The sequence below is a fragment of the Oratosquilla oratoria genome, chromosome 2 (genome assembly GCF_046742065.1).
Source record: "Oratosquilla oratoria isolate Oo_2021 chromosome 2, ASM4674206v1, whole genome shotgun sequence".
In the NCBI taxonomy this organism is placed as follows: Eukaryota; Metazoa; Arthropoda; class Malacostraca; order Stomatopoda; family Squillidae; genus Oratosquilla; species Oratosquilla oratoria.
Genome location: NC_134778.1, coordinates 20,001 through 43,747, shown reverse-complemented (window position 1 = coordinate 43,747; position 23,747 = coordinate 20,001). Strand labels below are relative to the sequence as shown.

The following is a 23,747-nucleotide window of genomic DNA, read 5'->3' as shown; positions in this document are numbered from 1 at the left end:
CTTTTTTAAGGTCACCGAGCTCTGTTGGTTTCAGTGTTCTGTCTTTTCAACTCACTTGTTTCTCTATACATTGCCCTGCATTCTGCTCTTAGATCTTTAATATCTTTCTTTAACTCTGTAACCTCTCAATTCCATGAAATATTTTTATACCTTATCTCCCTTTCTAACTCTATACCTTAACCTAGTCTTGCAAAACTGGAAAAACATAAGTTTTCTTCTTCATACCTTTGATTTCATTGTGGCATCTCATTATTACAACTTTTTGGGGGGATGACACCTAATGGCGATTCAGCCCTGCTCACATCTGGTCTTTTAGTTGTCTCACCATATTTCTGTCTGCCTTCACCATCCTCCAGTTTTATTTCCTTTTTACTCACTAAATTAACTATTAATTCATTTCATAACTACATACATATACCAAGGCTTTTTCCTCCTTACATGGGAGGTAGCCAAAAAGGAAAAGGCATAAAATCATTTCCACCCATTCCATCCCTGAATACACTCCACACCCCTCCACCCTCCCTCTTATCCTAGCACCTCCTGGATGACGGGACATCCCTGCACCTTGTCCACTGCCCTGGGTCAGTAGCAGTGTCGCAAGACACAGCACATCCACAGCAAGGCCGCTTCATTAATTCATTTCAGGCACTCATTAACTTCTTCCTTACCTCAGTGATGAAATAAGCCTATCACAAAACAGATCCACTAGAGGATGGTGTCTCCATCTCCTATAGGATTCCAAGCCAAAACTAAAACATGAACTTCAATGATAACCCACCTACAGTATGCCAATGACTGTCCTTGTCAGCCATACTTAAGTAGAACTACAAAAACAGCCTCAATGCCATAGCAGAAACATAATCCAAGGCCAGCTTCATAGTCAACTGTACCAAAACTGAGGTCATGCAATAACTCAATACTGCAGGCAACAACCCTGTGTCATTTACATTCATGATACAGAACTGCACAACACCCAAGTTCATTTACTTGGGCACAAAACTCACCTACAACATCAACTTCACACCAGAAATACACAGAAGGATAGGGCTTGCCTCTGCCTCCTTTGGGAAACTCTCACAAAGGGTTTTCTTTAACCACAATCTCACACTCTGAACCAAAATGGCTGTGCTCAGTACTGTATACCTCTCAATCATCCTATATGGATGTGAGGTCTAGACTCCATACAAAAGATGCATCAAAATGCTAGAATCATTCTATTCAAACTGTCCCCATAACTGAAATCAGAAAACACCTCAACACACCTCCCCTTGAAACACTGCTGCTGAGAAGGCAACTCCATAGGCTGAAACAAGTCATCAGGATGCCCCTGGACCAACTCCCTTGTCAAGTGCTCTACGGTGAACTTTCACATGGTGCATGACACCCAGGTGGCCTAAAAATGCCCAAAGATTACTTGAAATTCACCCTCAAGAACTTTGACATCAACCCAAACCACCAAGAAGAAATTGCCTTGGATAGACCTACATGGTGCAATGCTTGTAGTGCGGGAGCCCAACTCTTTCCCTCCAAATATGAGGCCTTGGCAGCAATCTGCTGTGCCAAGAGGCTCAGCCCCCCAGCTGCCCATCTGACACCCCATTCCAGTGTGATCACTTTGGCCAGAGCACCTTGCAGATTGGATTGTCAAGCCAACTGTGGGCCCACTTAACCACTTCACTCCGGGCCAAAATCTCGCGGGCAGCATTAGCTGCCAGACGTACGATGTTGCGTCATAATACTCGCACCATAAAAAATAGTCACCACTTATATCAATCGTTCTTTCTTTCACCCGTGAATTTTGATAACCATAGAAAATGTGATGAAGCCAGTTTAGAGAGTATGTCAGTTACGCAGGGACAACTACAATAAATATAATCAAGACGCCGATATGGCAGCCTCGCGTATCCACTTGCTCCTCATGCCGCCTATGTAGGCGGCACCGTATGGAAGAGGTTAAGGGTCCACCAGACAACTAGTGTGAATCACTGATGTGACCCTTCACACTGTGATTGGGGCTTCATCATTGGAACTTGATGGACTTGTTTAACCAAGTAAACAAGGAGGCAAATCAAGATAACAATTATCCTGAAGGAATTAATGGTACCTCTGAAGAACTCAAAATATCAATATGCTACATAAACTGTGCTCTAGCTAATTCTAGACAGTCTATTCTGTCAAGAGACAAATCCTAGATTGAATAAAAAATTATTTTATTCACCCTCACATTTCATAAAGTATGCCAATGCTTATGGAAAGCAGGTCTCACTGGTCTCCATCACACACCTAAATATACAGACGACATCCTGACAGGAACAGATTCATCCAGGAATGTGACCCCAAGAGTGTAGAGGGGTGATGCCCCTACACCATGGAGGAGCTGTGCCATGATGAAGATGTACTTGAAGGAAGAGAACTGATTATCCACCAGAAGGTTGCAGCGGGCCTCAGAGGATTTCTGTAGGAGAGGGAAAATGTCAGGGATCTGAGCTGCAGAAAATGGTTTAGCTGTCAAACTGTGTGGATACTCACAGTATGTCAGGGGGACAGTTTAAGAAATACTTAAAGGAATCACTAAAGTAATCTTTAAACCATCTTCCTGAAAAAATTAAGGGATAACTGAGTGTTCAAAAGGTTAATAGAAATATGGAAAAAAGCATAGAAGTACAGTATTATGCTGAAGTATCTTAAGCAATTTACTCTAGGTCCTTCATAGATTTTATTCTGGTTAGTGTCAGATAATTTTATGAATTAATCCATTCACATTGAAGTCTATTCACCTGTATGAAATCTGGCATTAGCCAAAACAATATATTATACAGCCATATGTATTTTGAATTCAAAAGTCCATCTCTCATTTACAAGCTATATAAATTGTTAGTTCATCCACATTTGGAATATGCTGTTTCCTATTGGGCACCAAATCTCATTAAAGACACTGACAGATTGGAAAAAGTTCAACGGCAAGCCACAAAACTGATTCCAAATATTAAAAATAAATCATACAAAAATCGACTAAAACATATGAATCTGTTTTCCCTAAAAAAGTGTAGACTCAGAGGTGACTTGATACAGGTTTTCAAGATTCTAAAGGGAATTGACATCAAAAGTGACAACATTTTCACACTAAATGAGAATCAGACAAGAAACAATGGCCTCAAACTGTCAGGAAATAGATTTAATTTGGAAGTGGGTAGAAACAACTTCACCATGTAGTTAATGAATGGAAAAAACTTCCTGCAGAGACAGTGCAATGTAGTTCAGTTCAAAGCTTCAAAAATAATTTAGATAAACACCTAAGCAAGATGCTGTAATGACTGTCATTCATTTTATATTATTTTTTTTATTTACTATTTACATGTTTGTTTATCATTTAAGTATACCTATGTATTTATTTTATTTATTATTATCTATATTATTATATTTTTATTTATTTATTTATCATTGATTTTTTTTTTTTTTTTTGCATCCAAACTTGTTATGGACCAAATGGTCTCCTGTTGGCATGCTCTGCCTTTGTAATCCTTTGTAAGTTTATAAATGAACAATCACAAAATTTTCTGAAATAATGTTACAGGAATGTAGTGATGGAGTTTGGGAAGGTATAAGAGGAAGTTGAAAGTTAATGTGGGAAAAAGTAAAGTGATGTAATGTACATGGGATGGGTGGCAGGGAGTTGGATACAAGTCTTAAAGAAGATACTCTATAGGAAGAGGATAGTTTTAAGTATTTAGGGTCACATGTAGCAGGGAATGCAGGAGTGGGAGTGTAGGTAAACTGTTGAGTGACGGAAGAAAGTAAAGATCTTAGGGAAACTGAAAATATCATAAGAAATATTATCTGGGGATTGACACAAAGATAAATCTATATGAAATGGACACTGTACAGTAAGTCCTCGTTATACGGTACATATGCATTCCTGAAAACCTTACCACAAATTGAAATTACCATATACCGAACCCATTATAACATGTAATACAGTAGACCCTCGTTTTACGCGGGGGTTAGGGACCGGGAACCCCCGCGTAAAACGAAAATCCGCGTAAAATTCCGCCACTGAAGGAGATATACCAAAACAATCATTAGAACCCTAATAATTTTATTTCCACAATGAATTGCCATATTGAACAAAATAATACAATAGAAAAATAGGAAAACAATACAATACAAACAAAAGAACAAGAAAAAACAGTGCATGAAATGAATATATGTAGAAGGGGTAGTAGTCTAGGTAGCAGTCTAGTCGGACTCGGCATCAGAATTAGCTGGACCACCACGTTTCTGTAAAAACATGGTGATGGGCAATTGTACTCGGCGCTTTTTCATGTCCTGCAAAACAGCTTTGTAGGGCGCCATAACACTGTCGATGCCATTCTGCGCCGCAATTGCCCTCACCATGGATGTGTCAGTCTCATAAATGGCAGCCTTGAGAGCGGAGGCCTGTCGTATCAAGGCTGCCAATGAGTCCAAATTTAATCCTTCCTGTGGCTGGCTTTCTTCTTCAACATTGCCCTTCTCCTCCTCCTCCTCCTCACTGGCCGACTGGACGAGTTCCACCAGTTCCTCCTCAGACAGCTCAACTGCATGGCCACGAACCAGTTCCCGAACCTCTTCTTCCTCCATATCTGCAAATCCTTCACCGCCAACTTCCTTTGCTAAGGCTACAGTCTTCTTCACCTGATCTTCCACTTGCTCATCCGCTGAAAAGCCTGTAAAAGAATGGACGCAGCTTGGCCACAGAATTTTCCAGCAGGAGTTGACAGTCTGATGCTTAACTTCCTTGGTTGCCCCTTCCACAATAGTGAGGCAGTCTGCAATTGTGAATGATTTCCAATATTCTTTGACGCCCAGGTCTGGATTCTCATCTAGGATAGAGTGCATTCGAGACATAGAAAGCCGTGTGTAATAGGCCTTAAATGCCCGAATGACACCCTGGTCCAGCGGCTGAAGTAAGGCAGTTGTATTAGGGGGCAGGAAGACAACCTCCAATTCATCATTGTAGAAAAAAACAAAAATCCGCGTAAATTCAAAACCGCGCATAAAAAATCCGCGTAAAACGAGGGTCTACTGTAATAGCATATGGCAGACGTACCTTCTCCCTGCTCTTTCCTCTTCAAAACACGAGTGGATACCGTATCTGTGAATTTTTCTTACCGTAAATAGAATCGAGGGTAGTAATTACCAAATGCCGTAACTGTGTATTTACCAGATCAAAAATTACTGTATAAGGAGGACTCACTGTACCCTTAACACTATATGGGGCAAACTTGAAATGTAAAAGAGGCAGCAAGGAGAAATTCATATATTATATCTAAATCTGAATTTATGTACTGTTACAGATTGATCTGTATCACCTATGCCATTTCAAATATTTATGTATCTATATGGAAAAATGTATTTCTTCACATCCTTTAAACATGGTAAGATGAAGTGACAGAGAAGTATGGTAGTGGTTACATTGATGGACTGAGTAAAACATGGGGTGAGGAAGACTTGGTAGTGAAGAGAGCCAGAAGATAGAGCTGAGAAGAATACTGGAATGGTTTGGGTACATGCAAATGAGTGAAAAAGACTAGCAAAAATTTGGATGGCAAAGGTGGATGGAATGAACATGATGTGAAGACTGGGAATGAAATGAACAGATGAGGTGAAGGGGACCTTAAGTAAAAAAGGAATATCTGTTGAGCAGGAAAGGGAGAAGGCAAGAGATAGGTTTGAGTGGAGAATGGTTCCAAATGAATAATAAATTAATGTGGCCCAAAGGGATTTCTCCTCATCATCTCTATTTTTGCACAAGCAGACAAGGAAGGAGGGTTGCCATATAAATGAAATCAGTAGAAGACTGTAGAACACTGCAAAAATATCTAGACACTATTTTTGCATGGAGCCAAGAACAGGAAATGAAATTCAATACCAAAAAATGCAAAGTACTGGAAATGGGCAATAGCAGCAAAAGACCATCCTTGAGAAGATATCCCATTACAAAAGCAAAAGAGGACAACCTGTCACCTAATAGACATATCATCAGGATTGTGGGAGAGATATATGGACTGCCGCATGTAAAAAATACATACATAGCTTCTCCTGGATGACAAGTCATCCCTGCATTTTGCCCACTGCCCTGGGTCGAAAGCAATGTAACAAGACACAGCACATCCACAGTAAGGCCACTTCTTTTAATTGCCAACCCCCCCCTCCATCCCCTTGTGCAGAAAAAGAGAAGACAGGGAGAAATCCCTTTGGGCTGTGTCAAAATAGCAATCACACATACTCCCAACCCCCATCCCCACCCATTCCTTTCCATGCATTACAATACTATTGTACAGCCATGACAGTCACATGGCGTGGAGCGTGCATGGTCGCACACGACCTGACGCTTCTGCCTGTGCGACCATGCTTGACCACCGAACCCAGCGTCATTATCCAATTACGCACCACAGGTAGCGCGCTTGACCCGACCGAACCCAGCGTAATTATCTAATTACGCACCACAGGTAACTGGCCCACGAGTATATATACCGGCTTCCGCCGCATGTAAAATCACTTCACTCAGTTCACTCGTACCTTACAATAAAGGAGACGAACTCACCAAACCTCTTTCTCTTCGCCAAAAGTAGCATCGCTACACTATCTATACACAACCATTCTCCACTCACCCTCATCTTGTCTTCTCCCTTCCTTCCCCAACAGACACTCCCCTTTCCCAATGCCCCTTTCACCCCATCCAACCATCCCACCCTCGGTCGCCCCCACATGTTCACTCCTTCTACCTCTGCCTTCCACACCTCTTTCACCAATCCTTCCTCACTCATTCCCTCCATGTGTCCAAACCATCCCAATACTTTTTCATCAATCCCATCTCCCAACTCCCCCTCCACCCCCGCTCTCCTCCTATATAACAGACAATATGGGGACAGGGGTCTGTCGTTATATCCGAAGATCCGTTATAACCGAGGATCCATTACATCCAATGGAAATACTGGACAGATCCGTTACATCCCGAAGTTTGTCCAGTATTACAAATTACAGTAAACCCTCTATATAACGGACAATTTGGGGACGGGTCTGTCATTATATCCAAAGATCTGTTATAAGTGAGGATCCCTCGCTATAACGGATGAAAATCCATTATAGCAAGGACGCGGAGTTGCTAACTCTCCTGCCGAAAGTGCATCCATCAGTGACGAATGCAGCTCCAGCTGCATGTGGGCTGTTTGGTTCTACCGAACCGTCTGTGAAATACGTTGTATGACCAGGTTGCATCAGTGCCCGGATGCCGTTGTTTGCCAACACGCATACATTGTCTTCGTGGCATGTGCCCTTTTTCCCCGGGAGTGATGTAATTTTGAAGGTCACAGGAGCCGGTGCCCAAGGAAGCAGGCATTTAAAGTCCGGGTGGGATTTTGGTATGCCCTTCTGGAGGAGAGATTGACGAAGTTGAAAGGAATCCAGAAGCTTGGCCATGTGAGAGAGCCAGGTGTTGGGGTGATGCTAAGTGTCTGCATGTTCTAGGGAGGTGTAGATGGTCCAACTTAGACCTGTCTCCTCGCTCCGAGTATTCTGATCCTAAGTTGGAGAGGGGTGAGGCTTCACGCTGGAGGTTAAGAACTTTGTACCATCACTGTGCTCCCAGGATGATTCTAGCCACTTTGTTCTGGCATGTCTCAAGCCACTGGAGTTTTTCCACGGCCACAGTAAGGAAAGCCAGGGCTGCGTAGTCTGCGACAGAGTGCACAGCTTGTACATAGTACATGCGTAGGACTTGATGTGTGGCACTGTGTGTCCTTCCACACATGGCCCTCATCACTTTGGTTCTGGCTGTCATTCTCTCTCAGTTCAGCACGAATCCCTGAGTAACGAGGGGTTCCTTTCCCTGCCCGAGACCGGATGCCATAGCTTTGGACTTCCGAGAGGAGATTTTGAGCCCGATCCTGACGCATTCCAGTGCAACGGTGTCGAGGCAGTGCTGTGCCCTGTCATAGCATTGCTGCTTCCCAGCAAAGATGAGTGCCACATGATCAGCGTAGGAAATTATTTTGCACCCATGGGGGAGGGGGAGCTCCAGTACATTGGAGATCAGCACGTTGAAGAGAGTTGGACTGAGGACCCGTCCCTGTGGTGCACCATTTTCCAGCACCCTGGGCTCTGATGTGTGGCCTTGGAACCACACATGCGCAGATCTGTGTGACAGGTAGTCACCTATCCATCCAGGTGAGAAGTCAGCCTCTCACACCTTTGCAGGTGAGTGTGTCTTGGATAGCCAGAGGACTGGCTAGCTTGAAGGTCTTTTCTAAATCGAGGAATATGGCGATGGAGGGCTTGCTGCTCACTGCCGCAAGAAGGGTGGCAATGCTGTGGGCCATACCAGTGTCCTTGCAATAAACTTAGATATGCTCATGCAACAGACCTAGTTTCTATAGCAATCTGTTGAGCACCATTCTTTCTGCTGTTTTCCCTTTGCAACTGACCAGGCTGATGGGATGGTAGGCACCAGGTTCCTTGGGTTTGGGGATCAGCACTATTGTGGCCATCTTCCAGGCTGTGGGTCCTCCAGGACGCATTGATTACGCAGAGAAAAGCCTCATCTGCAGGTCTGAGGTGTGCCAGGATGGAGTAGGTGACCCCATCCTCGCCAGGAGCAGTGTCCTTGTCAGGTCTGCAGGCAGCCATGAGCTCTCCGAGAGTGAATTCCTTGTCAGTCTCGTATGTCTGGGCCATCATGTCCCCAACGTGGTGGAGCCTTCCCTCCCGCAGCTGCTGTTGCATCTCATGGGTGCGCTGCAGAAGGAAGGCACTGCTGGTTCGAGAGGCAAATTCCTCTGCCAGCCGCTGCACCTCTTCGGTTGGGGCATGATGGGTTAGACGTGGCCGAGATCTGTTAGTGGCTGCATGAAGTTTGCGCCAGAGCTCAGAGACTGAGGTGCAGGCATTGAAGCCCTCGCACCACTCATGAAATTTATTTACCCTGACACGTGTAGCCGTGGCATGCGCCTCGTGAACTGCCACTCGGAGGTTGGCAAGATTGACCTGTGTCCTGTTCTGTCAGAAGGCATGGCAGAACATGCACACCCTGTGATTGGCCTCTCTCATTTCCTCGTTTTAGTACGTGGTTCTCGTGCCTCCTGGTGGGCTGTCCCTGCAGTGGAATCATAACGCTCGTGGCAGCGTGGAGGGCAGCTGAAAAGTCTGCCTCTAGGCTGTTGGCATCCCAACCCGAAGGGTTGTTCTCAGTTACCAGGGTGCTGGAGAAGGGAGGCCAGTTGGCCATGGATGTGTTCCACCGCAGAATTGTGGCACCACCGGTGGCAGAGCCACATCTTGTACATACGTGCATATGGCAAAGTGGTCACTGGTGACAACAGGGTGGATCTCCCATCTTGCGCAGGAAGAGAGAGTGGTAGTCACAAGGGTTAGGTCAAGCCTGCCTCCCCGTATGTGGGTCGGAGAGCCGTCGTTGAGCAAGCCGATGTGGGGGGAAGTGTTCAATGTAAGGTGTAGACGGTGAAGGTCTCATGGCCTCATTGTACAAGAACTACATGAGCCTCCACGCCATCATCACAGTATATGGGGTTGGTGTCTTCACTGCACGGTACGCTGTCCTTGACAAGGGCCATGCAGCCTCTCATGGTGTCACTGCGCGGTAAGGAGAAAGTGCGATATCCTGGGAATCGCACCTCCTCCCTTAGTAGTGTTCCCTGTAAAAGAATGTCAAAATCGTATTGCTGAGTGATAGCCAGGATATATGATCTCTTACAGAGGAACCCATTGATGTTCCACTGAAGGACACTCAGATCAGTATCATTGAAGGGAGACATTATCGGTAACCTCTGTGTCCATATCCTTGTCACTTCCATCGCCCCGAATGGCACCGAAAGTGGGTGGCGCTGAGGAGATGCAGCTTTCATTGTCAGTCTTGCTGTGGAGGAGGGGGAATTCAGTGGGGTCAGTAGAGAGCATTCCGGGGGGTGAGGCAGTGGCAAGGCTATCGGAGCAGACCGAAGTGGGGGAGGGGGGTTTGTAGGCTGGGCTGGGTGACGGGAGGGAGGGGGTGTTGTTGTGCTGGCGGGATTGTCATGATTTTGTTTTCTGACGTTAGGTGGAGGGGGGTGGGCTCAGCCACATGTGTGTGCACTGGTCCTGTCGGAGGTTGATTATTTCCATGATATTGTTGATCAGGGTATCAATTCCCTCGTTGTCAAGGTCTTTGTTGCGGTGGGCTACCTGAACCACCTTGATAACTGTGGAGAGAATGTCTTTGCGGTCACTCTCTTCCATGACAATGGCAGTGGGCGAAAGCACTACAGCAGTCGTGGGTGTGGGCATGAGTGCGGGAGTGGTTGTGGGCTGGTGTGATCCTGGGGTGCTGTGTGTGTCAGCATCGTTGGGTGTCAAGAAAGCAGAGGTTGGAGATGACTGGCGGTGGACGTCCATTTTAGCGAGGTTCACAGCCAAACAACGTGCTGTGGTCACTTGCTATCTGTGGGATGAGGGAGCCGTGGTCAGAATGGGATTGACCGTGGGAGGGCGGGGCGTGGGTAGGTTGGGGAAGGTTCCTTTGTCACCAACATTGGGCGCAGGAGTGGGAGATTGTTTGACCTGAGGCTGGGGCTGGTGCTTCTTGCTCCCCCATACGAATGTTCCTGGTGGTGCCGGGACGAAATCCACCTGTTTTGCAGCCCTCTGATAGCACTGCATGGCCTCAGTCTTCCTCACCATGCACCGTGTATTCCATGCATGCTGTTTCTTGGTGCAGTTGGGGCATCTGGCTTGGAGGTCAGTGGCGACTCTTTTGAATTTTGCAAGGCACGTGTTTGTCAAGTGAGGGCAGCTGCAGATGCTGCATTGGGGAAAGCATGCTCGACAGTGATTCTGGTGGAGGCCATGTTTTTGGCACTTGAAACACCTAAGGGGATCAGGAATGTACGTGTGAACATGAAATTTTCCCCACCCTCCTAATTCTAAAGTGCTGATGGGATCTTCCTTGACGTCAATAATCATGTGGGGGTTTTCCTTTTTGTATTGGTCAAGTAACCATCTGGCGCTGGTGATCATGGGCTGACTCGTGAGTAGTCCCAATTTGGTTGTGAAATCGTAGACCACCATCTTGGTCACGCGATCCTCCAGGAGGAGCTTCACGATGTTTAGATGGTGTCCTTGGATCTACTTTGTCGTGTCGAGGATATCAACTAAATTTTGGTGGCGTGGGGTACGGAGGACAGTGTCATCCCGCAGTAGTCTAAAGGAGACTAAATTTCCTTGTAGGGGGCCAGTCTCGAGGGCTCAGACAACGTCAAAGGGCGAGTCGAAGCCGTCTGAGGGGTGTGCCTTGTAGGTGGGGAGCCTGGAGTTTTTAGTGTTATGAGTGGGATCCGGTGCCCTCTCCTCCTCATCAGAACCAGGAGGCGAGCCGTTGGCTCGGCGTTTCTTTCTTGTCGGGGACAAAGAGGCCGCCATGGCCTTTGGCCCTATGAGGGTGGGTTTGCCACAGTTTTGCGCTGTTCTACGAGCTCAACCTATGCCATTGTGCTAGGGTGCACAAAAAATAATCAGGAATGTGAGTTCCTCCACGAATGCAGTTTCAACAATTTTTAAAAACCACAGGGGCTATGTTGTAGTGCAAACGCATTATGTGAGGATATAAGGGCTGGCAGAGGTGCCAGAGTACAGAACCCACATCCTGCTCTTACAAGAGTAAGCGGGATACTGTATGCAAAGACGGTGTGTGGAACAAGGAGGACGGGAGGAAATAGAAGGAAGGGTAGTGAGTGGTGGGATGAAGATGCAAAGAAGGTTGTAGAAGAGAAGAAGCGAGCTTTCACAGATTGGTTACAAAATAGGACAAGAGAGTCATATGAGAAGTACAAAGAAAAGAGAAGTAAAGCATGAGATAAAAGAGGCAAAGAGGAGAGCAGATGTGAAATGGGGTAAGAGTATGACAGAAATTTTTGAAAGTAAAAAGACGTCTTGGAAAGAAATTAAGAGAGGAAGAGAAGGGGAATCAAGTAGAGAAGAAAAGGTAAAAGGTGCAGATGGAGAAATGATAATGGAAAAGAAGGCAGTAAAAGGAAGATGGGCAGAGTATTTTAGGTAGTTGCTAAATGTGAAGGAGGATAGGGAGGGAAAGGTAGTTGAAGTGGGAAGTGCTAAGAAAATGACCATGATGAGTGAGGAAAATGGAGAAGAAATAGGGAAGGATGACGTGAAGGCAGTTGTTAAGATGATGAGAGCAGGTAAGGCACCTGGTCTGGATGGATGTCATGCAGAATGTCTGAAAAAAGGATGTACAGTGATGGTGGACTGGCTGGTGAGGTTAATGTTTGTTTAAGAGAGGGTAGAGTGCCAGAGGACAGGAGGAGTACCTGTATAGTTCCATTTTAAAAGGGAAAAGAGAACAAGTGTGAATTTAGTAGTTTCAGAGGGATTAACTTGTTAAGTGTAGTTGGGAAGGCTTGGGAGTATCTTGATTGAGAGGATTAGGAGAGGAACAGAAAGAGTAATTGGTGAGGAACAGTGTGGGTTTAGGACAGGTAGAGGTTGTGTAGATCAGATTTTTGTGGTAAGACATATGTGAGAAAGCTATAGGAAAAGGTAAGGATGTTTTTTTGGGCTTTTATGGATTTGGAAAAGGCTTATGACAGGGTAGACAGGAAGGCACTGTGGGAGGTATTGCAGATATACAGGATAGGAGGAAAGCTTTTAGGAGCTGTCAAGAGTTTTTATGAGAGTAGGTGGGACTTTGTCAGGGATGTGTTATTTCACCCTGGCTGTTCAATCTATACTTGGATGGGGTGGTGTGAGAGGTAAATGCAAGGGTGGTGGGTCAGGGATTGGAGATAGTTAAAGAAATGGAGAAAAATGGGAAATAAGCCAGCTGTTGTTTGCGGACGACACTGCACTTGTAGCAGGATCAGAGGAAGGATTGAGGAAGTTAGTGACAGAGTTTGGGAGAGCGTGAAAGAAGGAAGTTGACGATAAATGTGGGTAAAAGTAAGGTGATGAGATGTACAAGGGGTGAAAGTGGCAGCAGACTGGAAGTGAGTATTAAGGGAGACTGGAGGAAGTGGATAGTTTTAGATACTTGGGTGCAAATGTGGCAGGAAAAGGAGTAGTGGAGGTGGAAGTAGAATGTAGATTGAGAGAAGCGAGTAAATGCCTTGGTGGATTAAAAAGTGTAATGAGAAATAGACATCTGGGAATGGATGCTAAGGTGATTGTATGAAGGAGTGATTGTGCTGACAGCACTGTATGGGGCAGAAACATGGAACACAGGAGAGGAAGAGAGGAGTTTGAATGTGTTTGAGATGAGGTGTCTGAGAAGTATGATAGGGGTTACTAGGCTGGATAGAGTGAGAAATGAGGAAGTGAGGAGGAGAATGGGGGTGGATAGGAAGTTGGGAGTTAGGGTGGATGAAAGATTATTGGGATGGTTTGGACACATGGAAAGAATGAGTGAAGAAAGATTAGTAAAAGAAGTGTGGAAGGTAGATGTGGAAGGAGTGAACATTAGGGGTCGACCTAGGATGAGATGGATAGATGGGGTAAAATGGGCATTGGGGAAGGGGGGAATGTCTGTGGCAGAAGGACGGGAGAGGACAGAAGACAGGTGAATGGAGAATATATGGATGATGATGTGATCTATGAGGTGGAATGGGTGGGGGATGGGGGTGAGGAAGTATGTGTGAGAAAAATTTGATGCAGCCCAAAGGGATTTCTCCCCATCTTCTTTTCTGCACGAGGGGATGGAGAAGGGGGGGGGGGGGGTCCACTGATTTATTGAAGTTGCCTTGCTATGGATGTGCTGTGTCTTGTGACACTACTTCTGACCCAGGGCAGTGGACAAGATGCAGGGATGACCCGTCATCCAGGAGGTGCCAAGATGAGAGGGAGGGAAGAGAGTGGAGGGTAGTGGAGTGTGATAGGGATGGAATGGGTGGGAGAGGTTTTTATGCCTTTGTTTTTTGGCTACCTCCCTTGTTAGGGAAAAAAAAAGCCTTAGTATATGTATGTACAAATAGACTAATTCAAGTTTTTGATGGAAACAAAGAGAACTGGCAGGCTTTAGAAGTGGATATTCAACTCTAGATCATTTGTAGGCAATGAATCAACTAATCAAGAAAACATCAGAATACAATATACCTCTTTGTTTAGCTTTTGTAGATTATGAGAAGGCCTATGACTCAGTAGAACAAATAGCAATACTAAACTTACTAAGCAAGCAGGGTAGCTCAAGGTGGTTCAATAAGCTGATAATGCCTGGCTCTTTGGTAATTAACAGATCTAATCTTATGGGAATGTCATCTCTTGCCTGGGTCACTTCCTTAATCCACTGGGTCATTGTGTTCTCCATTGCTATACTCAACTAGGTATTTCCCCAGGGATCTGCTTTGCTGCTTGATTCCTATTCATCCCAGTTGAACTTATTGTAATTAAAATCTCCAATAAGGACTATATTGCTACTTTGTTCAATATTTTTCTTTATAAAGAGCTGTATCCAACAAAATTTCTTTATATTCAGCTTCATTCCAAGATCTTGTCTTGGGGGGGAGGGGATGAAACATAGTGGAGGGAGTAAAGACAACCTACAGAAACTGAGAAAAAATAAAACAATAATATACAAGAATAAGAAGTGAAAAAGAACTGAGAAGGTTGTAATTAACAAATATATGGATCAACCCAAGTTGTTCTTCAGATTTGTAAATGACAATCTGAAACACAAGGAAGGTATATACAAACTGAAAGTTAAAAGGATAGTATATGATGATGAAAGAAATAAGTTATGATAATAAATGACAACTTTCAGTCAGTATTCAATAAGATCCAGGAGTTTGAAGGAGGAAAGGGTGACTAAACTGAACATGTTAAAAACAATAGAAGTTAGTGAAGTTTTTAAATTACTCAAGAAACTGGAAGTGGAAATGGCCCAAGGATCACATGGTATCTCAATTTGGACACTGAAAAATGTAGAGAAAAATTACTAGATGAAATACATAAACTGAGAGCATGTTCACTAGAAGAGATAATGTGCCAATGAACTGAAAATCTGGTAATGTGGTACCAATATTCAAGGGAGGAAACAGGTATATATCACTATTTACCTAATTGTATTATACAGGAAGGGAGTTATGCTCGTGGTGACCCATCTTTGTATCTTTCAGCATTAAGTTTTTTCTTAAAATCTTGAATTGTGTTTGCACACACTGTTTCCTTATCTAATTTATTCCAGGTATCCACCACTCTGTGTGGAAAGCTATTCTTTTCCAGATCTCTCCTATGATTATCCTTTGAGTTTCTTTTCATGTCCTCTTGTTTTTCTGTTGTCCCATTTTAATAAATCATCTTTATCTAGGATTTCCATTCCTTACATGATTCTATAGTCAGTAGATCCCCTCTTTCTCTTCTTGGTTCCAGAGTTGGTAGTCCCAATTTGGACAATCTTTGTTCATATGTTAATTTGGAGAGTGTTGGTGCCATCTTTGTCATTGCTCTTTGTATTCTTTCTAATTTCTTTTTATTCTTTTTAGTACTGGGTGTTCATAGTGTTGCAGCCTAATTCATTTTGGTCTTATTAGTGTAACTAATATCTTTTAACCATTTCCTCGTCCAAATAGTTAAATGCCACTTTCACTGACCTTAATAGGTTAAAGGTTTCTCCGACTATTTTATTGATATGTCTGTCCTGTGACATGTCTTTGCTGGTTATTACTCCAAAGTCTCTTCCAGAGTTCATTTTTTTTACTTCACCAATTTTATAATTTCTTAATATTCTATTTTTACTTTTTCCAAACTCCATTACACTACATTCTTGATATTGTTTACTTTCCACTTTTTACTCCATTTCCAGATTTTGTCTAGGTCTAATGATTCACAATCTTCCTCTGTACTTACTTTTAGTATTTTTGGGTCATCTGCGAGGAAGTTCACATAACATTCCACTCTTTCATCCATGTCATTTATTTATGGCAAACATGATTGGAACTAATAACAAACCTTGCGGGACACCACTTATCCTTTCTTCTCAGGTCGTGTATTTGTCTCTAATTACTACTCTCATTTTCCTCCCAGTCAAGAAGTCTGATGAGGTTGGTTACCTCATCTTGGTAAAAGATGGTAATCATCCCAGTTGTAGGAAGGAGTAACTCAAACTTCGTAACTGTTTGGGACTTGTATTTGAGTTGGCCGTCCGCCATGACATACAAAATACATAGATAATAAATAAACGCTTTGTAAAGCATATGCAAATAATAGTATGTACAAATAGATTCTGCTACACGATGGCAATCCATGGATGTGGTAAAATATATACAATATAATGTATTGATTATGATGGATGTGTACAATGATTTGGAGATAAACAATTTTATATACAGTTAAAATATGTACAATTAGGGGACACTGCAGCAGATGTGGCGTGTTGCCACAAGTCTTCCATCCATTCCAATAATTTTTCTTTGATGCCACCTACTGATTCTATTTTCCTTGTTAGTTTTTTGTATGGTGCTTTATCAAATGCTTTTAGATCTAGAAAAGCATAGTCCGCCCATCCACCCCTTTCTTATATTATTTCTATTAGTCTTGAACAGAAGCAGATCAAGTTTGTTGTACATGATCTTCCTCACCTGAATCCAAATTGATTTGGATTCAGTATATTTTTTTCTTCCAGATATTTAACCCACCTACTTTTGATAACTTTTTCACATATTTCTGCTATTGTGCTTGTAAGGGAGACCGGTCTGTAGTTGGTTGGATTTTCCTTGTTCCCTCCAGGTCACATGAAGAATTGTTACCCCAGAACGTCCACATGAAGAATCGTCACCCCATGAGATCCCACCCAAAGAACTGTCACCCCAGTACACCAAATATCAACAATGTAATAAAGATTAGGTTAGGTTAGATTAGGTTGATTAAATTAGGTTAGGTTAGGTTTGTTGGGTTAGATTAGGTTAAATTGAATTTAGGTTGTGATTATTGTCATCAACTTGTACAAATGAACAATCATAAACCCAGGATGCCCCACATGAAGAATTGTCACCCAAGGATATCCCACATGAAGAACTGCCACCCAGTCTTAGTCTGGGGTGATGATTCTTCATGTGATCCTTCCCTCCTTCATATATTGGTACAATATTTGCATTTTTCCAGTCCTGTGGTACCTTTCCTTCTTTGAGTAAGTGTTTATTTATCTTGTATATTTTGTCTGTCAACTCCTCTATGCATTCTTTCAATATCCAATTTGCAATTCCACCCAGACCATGTGATTTTCTGACATCAAGGTTTTTTATTTGATCTCTGATTTCCTTCTATGTCACAGTTATTTCCTTCATTGGGGGGTATCTCTCTCCCTGTTTCCTCACAGTTTTGTGAACTTTCAATTGTGAATACAGATTTGAATTGTTTGTTCATAATTTCAGCCATTTCTACTTCTTTATAGACCAGTGTCCTTTACATTATGATAGAATAATGTGTGAAAAATTTGTAAAAGATGGATAAAATATTTGGAGAAATGAATGTCAATTTTTAGTAGTAGTCAATGTGCTCCACATGACAGTGGGTTGGGTGGATTATGTGCATGTGGATGGAAAAGGAATTTGACAGAATGCTGCAAAAAATATTAATATGGAAGTTGGAAAATGTAGGCCTTACCCACTGAAATGGGTAAAGGACTTTTTAAGAGATAGACGTATTTACCTAGTTGTTGTTATTCCCTAAACTGTCTGGCCAAGCAGTCATGTCTTCCTGAGGAATGCCACAGATGGAGCAGGGTCTGGTAGGATGTTATTATGCAGTATAAATTTCTTAGCAGCATGAAGCCAATGCTTTAGGGACTATATGAAGTGCCCCTATGGCCATGAGCCACACATTTTGTCCTGTTAGAGAAAATTTCTATTCCTAAAGAAATTATGCTACTTTATTGTACTGCAGCTTTCCTTCCATCATCCTCTTCCCTCTTAAAACTGTCCTGTACCACTTTTTTTACTATATTTCTCCATTTTTCACCTCTGTCCCCTGTGGGAAGGGGAAGAAAGAATTCTGCCACCATGTTTTCCATGTGGATCATAAAAGGTAGCTAAAATGGGATGGTGTGATTTACCTAGTTTTAACTAGTTGTAATATACGGAAGGGGAGCCATGCTCGTGGTGACCCGTCTTTGTATCTCTTCGCATCAAGTTTTATCTTAAAATCTTGTATAGTGTTTGCACATACCCAGGTACTCCTCGTTTAACGACCTACTCGGTTAACGACAACTCGGAGTAACGACGCGCATTATGACATTCGTTTAACGTAAGTCTCCTGAAGTTAAGACGTCGTGTACGATAATTAAGTTGGCTGAGGCAAATTTGTATGATGTTATAAATGAACTTGTACGGTGGATATTAGCTGTGAGGTAAAGTGTTCTGAAGCTTAGGTCTACATTACCATCCTGCAAGCTGCAAAAACTACCTGGGGTACAGTATATACCGGTAGTGGTAAATTTTTAGTTTCGACCATGGGCGCAATATAGCAATAGAAAATTAATTATTAATTTTGTAAATTATAATGTATCAAAGTTATATGCAAGTTTGTGAGCGGACATAAAAAAAAAGATGCTAAAACAAATTTCGTAAGTAACGAAATCATGTCGGACGAATGGTACACCATGTTTGTTATGATAGATGCCGATGTCGAGGAAATGAAAGGATGATAAATTCGCCTAACCTAAACTAAACTAACCTAACCTGTGTTTGATAAATCATTACCTGCAATTAAATGTCATCCGGCTCGTCCTCGTTGTCGTCGTCGTGAGAGACGTTGGCAGACGACAAGATGGCGTCCTGAACCTATGCTACCGACTTCGTTCATTAGCATATTTTCTTGTAGCATGGTATTTTTTGCTTTCATTTCCGCCCACAAAATTGCATATTACGTTGATACATTTTAATTTACAAAATTAATAATTAATTTTCTATTGCTATATTGCGCCCATGGTCGAAACAAAAAAAATACCCCGGTATTCAATATGGAATGTCAGCATACGCGGATTTGGTCATATACGGTAATTTCGGGAACATAACCACCATAAATAAACATTAAATAAAGCTTTAATGTACTGTATAAAAGAGGGAAATGCACAAAAATAAAGATACATGTATTGCTGGACATTGTACATACAGTACATGTACGTATATGTATACACTTTAGCTTAACGCCCAATTCGGTTAACGACGGCGCGCTGGTCCCAATTGTAGTCGTTAAACGGGGAGTGGTTGTACTGTTTTGTCATCTAATTTGTTCCATGTATTTATCGCTCTGTGTGGGAAACTGTTCCTTTTCAAGTTTTTTCTATAACTGTCCTTTCAGTTTTTTTTTCCGTGTCCTCTCATTTTACCGTTGTCCCACACTAACAAGTCGTTCCTGTCTAAAACTTCCATTCCTTTCATTATTCTGTAGTCAGCAAATCTCTCTCTCTTCTTTGTTCCAAAGTTGGTAGATTCAATTTGGACAGTCTTTGCTCATAAGTTAGTTTGGCGAGAGTCAGTGCTTGTCGCTCTTTGTATTCTTTCTAGTTTCTTAATATTCTTTTTGGTACTGGGTGTCCAAAGTGATGCTGCGTACTCAAGTTTTGGTCTTATTAGTGTAATTAATATTTTCTTTATAATTTCTTCATCCAAATAAGCAAATGCCACTTTGATTGACCTCAATAAATTGTTGGTTTCTCCGAATATCTTATTTATATGCTTATCTGGTTTCATGTCCTTTCCAATCATCACTCCAATATCTTATTCCAAGTTTGCTTTTTTTTTTACTTTTTCTTCCCCAATTCTGTAATCTTTTGATATTATGTTTTTACTTTTTCCAAATTCCATTATACTGCATTTGATGATATAAACACCATATGAGGATGGAGCCTTTATTTGTACGACGTTTCGCTTATACAGCTTTTTCAAGTACAAGTTGAGATACAAATGCTTGAGATTAAATAAGGGGAAAGGAGGGGACGGGGAGAGAAAAGGGGGGGAAGGAAGAGGAGGAGGAAGAGGAGGAGGAAGAGGAGGAGGAGGAGGAGGAGGAGGAGGAGGAGGAGAAGGGGGGGGGGGATTGGACACTGGGAAAGGATGAGAATGCTGGCCCAAACGTCCGTGGGCGAAATGTCCACAAAGGGTGGTTTAGATATTTAACATTTTGCTGGCCATGGGTATTAGGGGAATAATGTGAGGCGAGATGTTAAACATGCCCCTGTTTTGTTCAATAGTGTTCGTTCCTTGAATGATTGCTGCTTCTAAACACTTCCTGCGGATTTTGTCTGGTTCCCGTATCAGCAGCTCTGCATTCTTCCAGTCCATAAGATGGTTTTCCTTGTTTCTATGTGTCACACATGCATTGGTGGTGACATCATGCCTGACGTCGTAACGGTGTTCACGTATTCGTGTATTCAGGTCGCGTGACGTTTCTCTGATGTAAACTTTATCACATCCTGAACACGGAATACGATAAACACCGGCTTTGGTGCCCGGTGTCTGGTTGTTGTGTATTTTCGTCTTCGTGATGTCTTTTATCATTCTGCTTGTCTGGAACACTATTTCCAAGTTGGTGGTTCTTAAAAGATGTGTCATGTTGGTGGCAACGTCGCCGGTTGGCAACACGAGACGTCTTGTTGTGCTGTCCTGCTGCCTGCGGCTTTCCCGAATCTTAGCGGCCTGCTGTCTGCAATTATCTAAAAGAAATTCTGGAAATTTTAGTGTTAAAAAGGTCTCTTTAATAAACCTGCACTCTTCTTCTAAGTATTTTGCACTACATATCCTAAATGCCCTAAGGAAAAAGCCTATTACTACTCCTCTCTTGGTCCTTATATCATGGTGGGAGTAGAAATGAATTAAATAATTTTTGTTGGTGGGCTTTCTATACACATTGAATTCAAGTTGGTTACCGTACTTAAAGATGTGTGTGTCCAGGAAAGGAAGAGAATCGTGGATTTCTTCCTCTAGGGAAAACTGAATGGTGGGCTCCACTTCGTTTAAGGCTGTCTGCAAGGGCTGAAGATTGAAACGCCTGGGTGTGACGAGTAAGATATCGTCCACATATCGCAGCCAGGTCACATGCTCGGGAACGATGTTGGCAAAGGGTCCTGTTTCTACAAATTCCATAAATAAATTGGCCAGGACTGCACTTAATGGAGAACCCATGGCCATGCCAAATTTCTGGTGGAAGAAACGGTCCTGGAATTTGAAATAATTAAATTCAACACAAAGTTTTATCAAATCGACAAAATGGTTGGGGGGCAGGGGGAAGTCGATTTTCTCCTTCTCGATTCTATCCCTAAGGAGCTGTATTACCTTATCCGAGGGGACACATGTGAAGAGACTTTTCACGTCCAGGCTGGCAAACTTCTTGTTTCTGGCGGAGATATCTCGGATTCTGTCTAGTAGGTCCCCTGATTGTCTGAGATGAGCTCCACTGATGGTTCCCAGGAGGGGGGACAGATATCTGGCCAAGGTACCTGCTAATCTGTGGGGAGCACTCCCTATCCCTGATGTTATAGGTCTCATTGGAATATCATTTTTGTGTGTTTTGGGCAGACCATACATCGTAGCTGTGCGTGGGAGATTTGGCAATAAGTGAACGAGCTTTTTACCTGCAGCTGAACTTTTGAGAATTTGTCTTACCTTGTATGCGAAGTTCTTCATCTCGTTGTCTACTTCTGCCTAGGAGACTTCACGATATGTATTATCATCACTGAGCAGATATTTCATCTTCCTCTCCTAGTCTGAACTGTCCATCACCACTACTCCACCCTTAAGTCCTACCTCACGGAATGCTGGACTAGCCTTTCTACCAAGGTCTCCCAGGCTTTCGAGAAAGCTAAGAAGTTAGGCTCGCAGCTCCGCCATACGATGCCCGATTCGGTCGCCGAAGATATAAGAGTGGACATCGCTACCTTCAATAACCAACAGAAGAATAGACATCTACGTGAACTGGATAGGCTTTGCACCGACAGCGTTTGGAAATCCATGGGAAGACCCGAAATCATAATGAATCTTTCCAACAGAGCATTAACTGACACCGAAACCGAAGTACTCAGCCTCGGGCTTAAGTTTGTAACCGGTACCCACAGAAAGAATCAAAACATAGATTTGATCACGAAGAACTACAGATACCAAGACAGTGAATTCATGCAAGGTTACACACAAGGACTACTGACCTTAGCTCTCAACGAACGTCCCAACCCTACAATACCCAGAAGATACGTTCGAGCTCTAGCAGAGCTAGCCAAGGATTCTTCCATCAGAATCACCACCGCTGACAAGGGAGGTGGAGTAGTGGTGATGGACAGTTCAGACTACGAGAGGAAGATGAAATATCTGCTCAGTGATGATAATACATATTGTGAAGTCTCCCAGGCAGAAGTAGACAACGAGACGAAGAACTTCGCATACAAGGTAAGACAAATTCTCAAAAGTTCAGCTGCAGGTAAAAAGCTCGTTCACTTATTGCCAAATCTCCCACGCACAGCTACGATGTATGGTCTGCCCAAAACACACAAAAATGATATTCCAATGAGACCTATAACATCAGGGATAGGGAGTGCTCCCCACAGATTAGCAGGTACCTTGGCCAGATATCTGTCCCCCCTCCTGGGAACCATCAGTGGAGCTCATCTCAGACAATCAGGGGACCTACTAGACAGAATCTGAGATATCTCCGCCAGAAACAAGAAGTTTGCCAGCCTGGACGTGAAAAGTCTCTTCACATGTGTCCCCTCGGATAAGGTAATACAGCTCCTTAGGGATAGAATTGAGAAGGAGAAAATCGACTTCCCCCTGCCCCCCAACCATTTTGTCGATTTGATAAAACTTTGTGTTGAATTTAATTATTTCAAATTCCAGGACCGTTTCTTCCACCAGAAATTTGGCATGGCCATGGGTTCTCCATTAAGTGCAGTCCTGGCCAATTTATTTATGGAATTTGTAGAAACAGGACCCTTTGCCAACATCGTTCCCGAGCATGTGACCTGGCTGCGATATGTGGACGATATCTTACTCGTCACACCCAGGCGTTTCAATCTTCAGCGCTTGCAGACGGCCTTAAACGAAGTGGAGCCCACCATTCAGTTTTCCCTAGAGGAAGAAATCCACGATTCTCTTCCTTTCCTGGACACACACATCTTTAAGTACGGTAACCAACTTGAATTCAATGTGTATAGAAAGCCCACCAACAAAAATTATTTAATTCATTTCTACTCCCACCATGATATAAGGACCAAGAGAGGAGTAGTAATAGGCTTTTTCCTTAGGGCATTTAGGATATGTAGTGCAAAATACTTAGAAGAAGAGTGCAGGTTTATTAAAGAGACCTTTTTAACACTAAAATTTCCAGAATTTCTTTTAGATAATTGCAGACAGCAGGCCGCTAAGATTCGGGAAAGCCGCAGGCAGCAGGACAGCACAACAAGACGTCTCGTGCTGCCAACCGGCGACGTTGCCACCAACATGACACATCTTTTAAGAACCACCAACTTGGAAATAGTGTTCCAGACAAGCAGAATGATAAAAGACATCACGAAGACGAAAATACACAACAACCAGACACCGGGCACCAAAGCCGGTGTTTATCGTATTCCGTGTTCAGGATGTGATAAAGTTTACATCGGAGAAACGTCACGCGACCTGAATACACGAATACGTGAACACCGTTACGACGTCAGGCATGATGTCACCACCAATGCATGTGTGACACATAGAAACAAGGAAAACCAAACAGATAAACAAAATTGTTGG

General features: G+C 43.0%; 1 protein-coding gene across 3 annotated transcripts in view; it reads right to left on the bottom strand.

Annotated features, from left to right (window-relative positions):
• The window catches only part of LOC143036742 (solute carrier organic anion transporter family member 4A1-like), a 332,110-nt gene that overhangs the window by 307,058 nt on the left and 1,305 nt on the right, over nucleotides 1-23,747 (bottom strand). For 2 of the 3 annotated variants that reach the window (XM_076204441.1, XM_076204433.1), the window contains exon 2: nucleotides 2,284-2,455. The exons of the other annotated variant lie outside the window; for it this stretch is intronic. In XM_076204441.1, coding sequence (XP_076060556.1) covers nucleotides 2,284-2,455 — 172 coding nt within the window. The remainder of the gene's footprint in view (nucleotides 1-2,283; nucleotides 2,456-23,747) is intronic. 3 annotated transcript variants of the gene reach the window in all.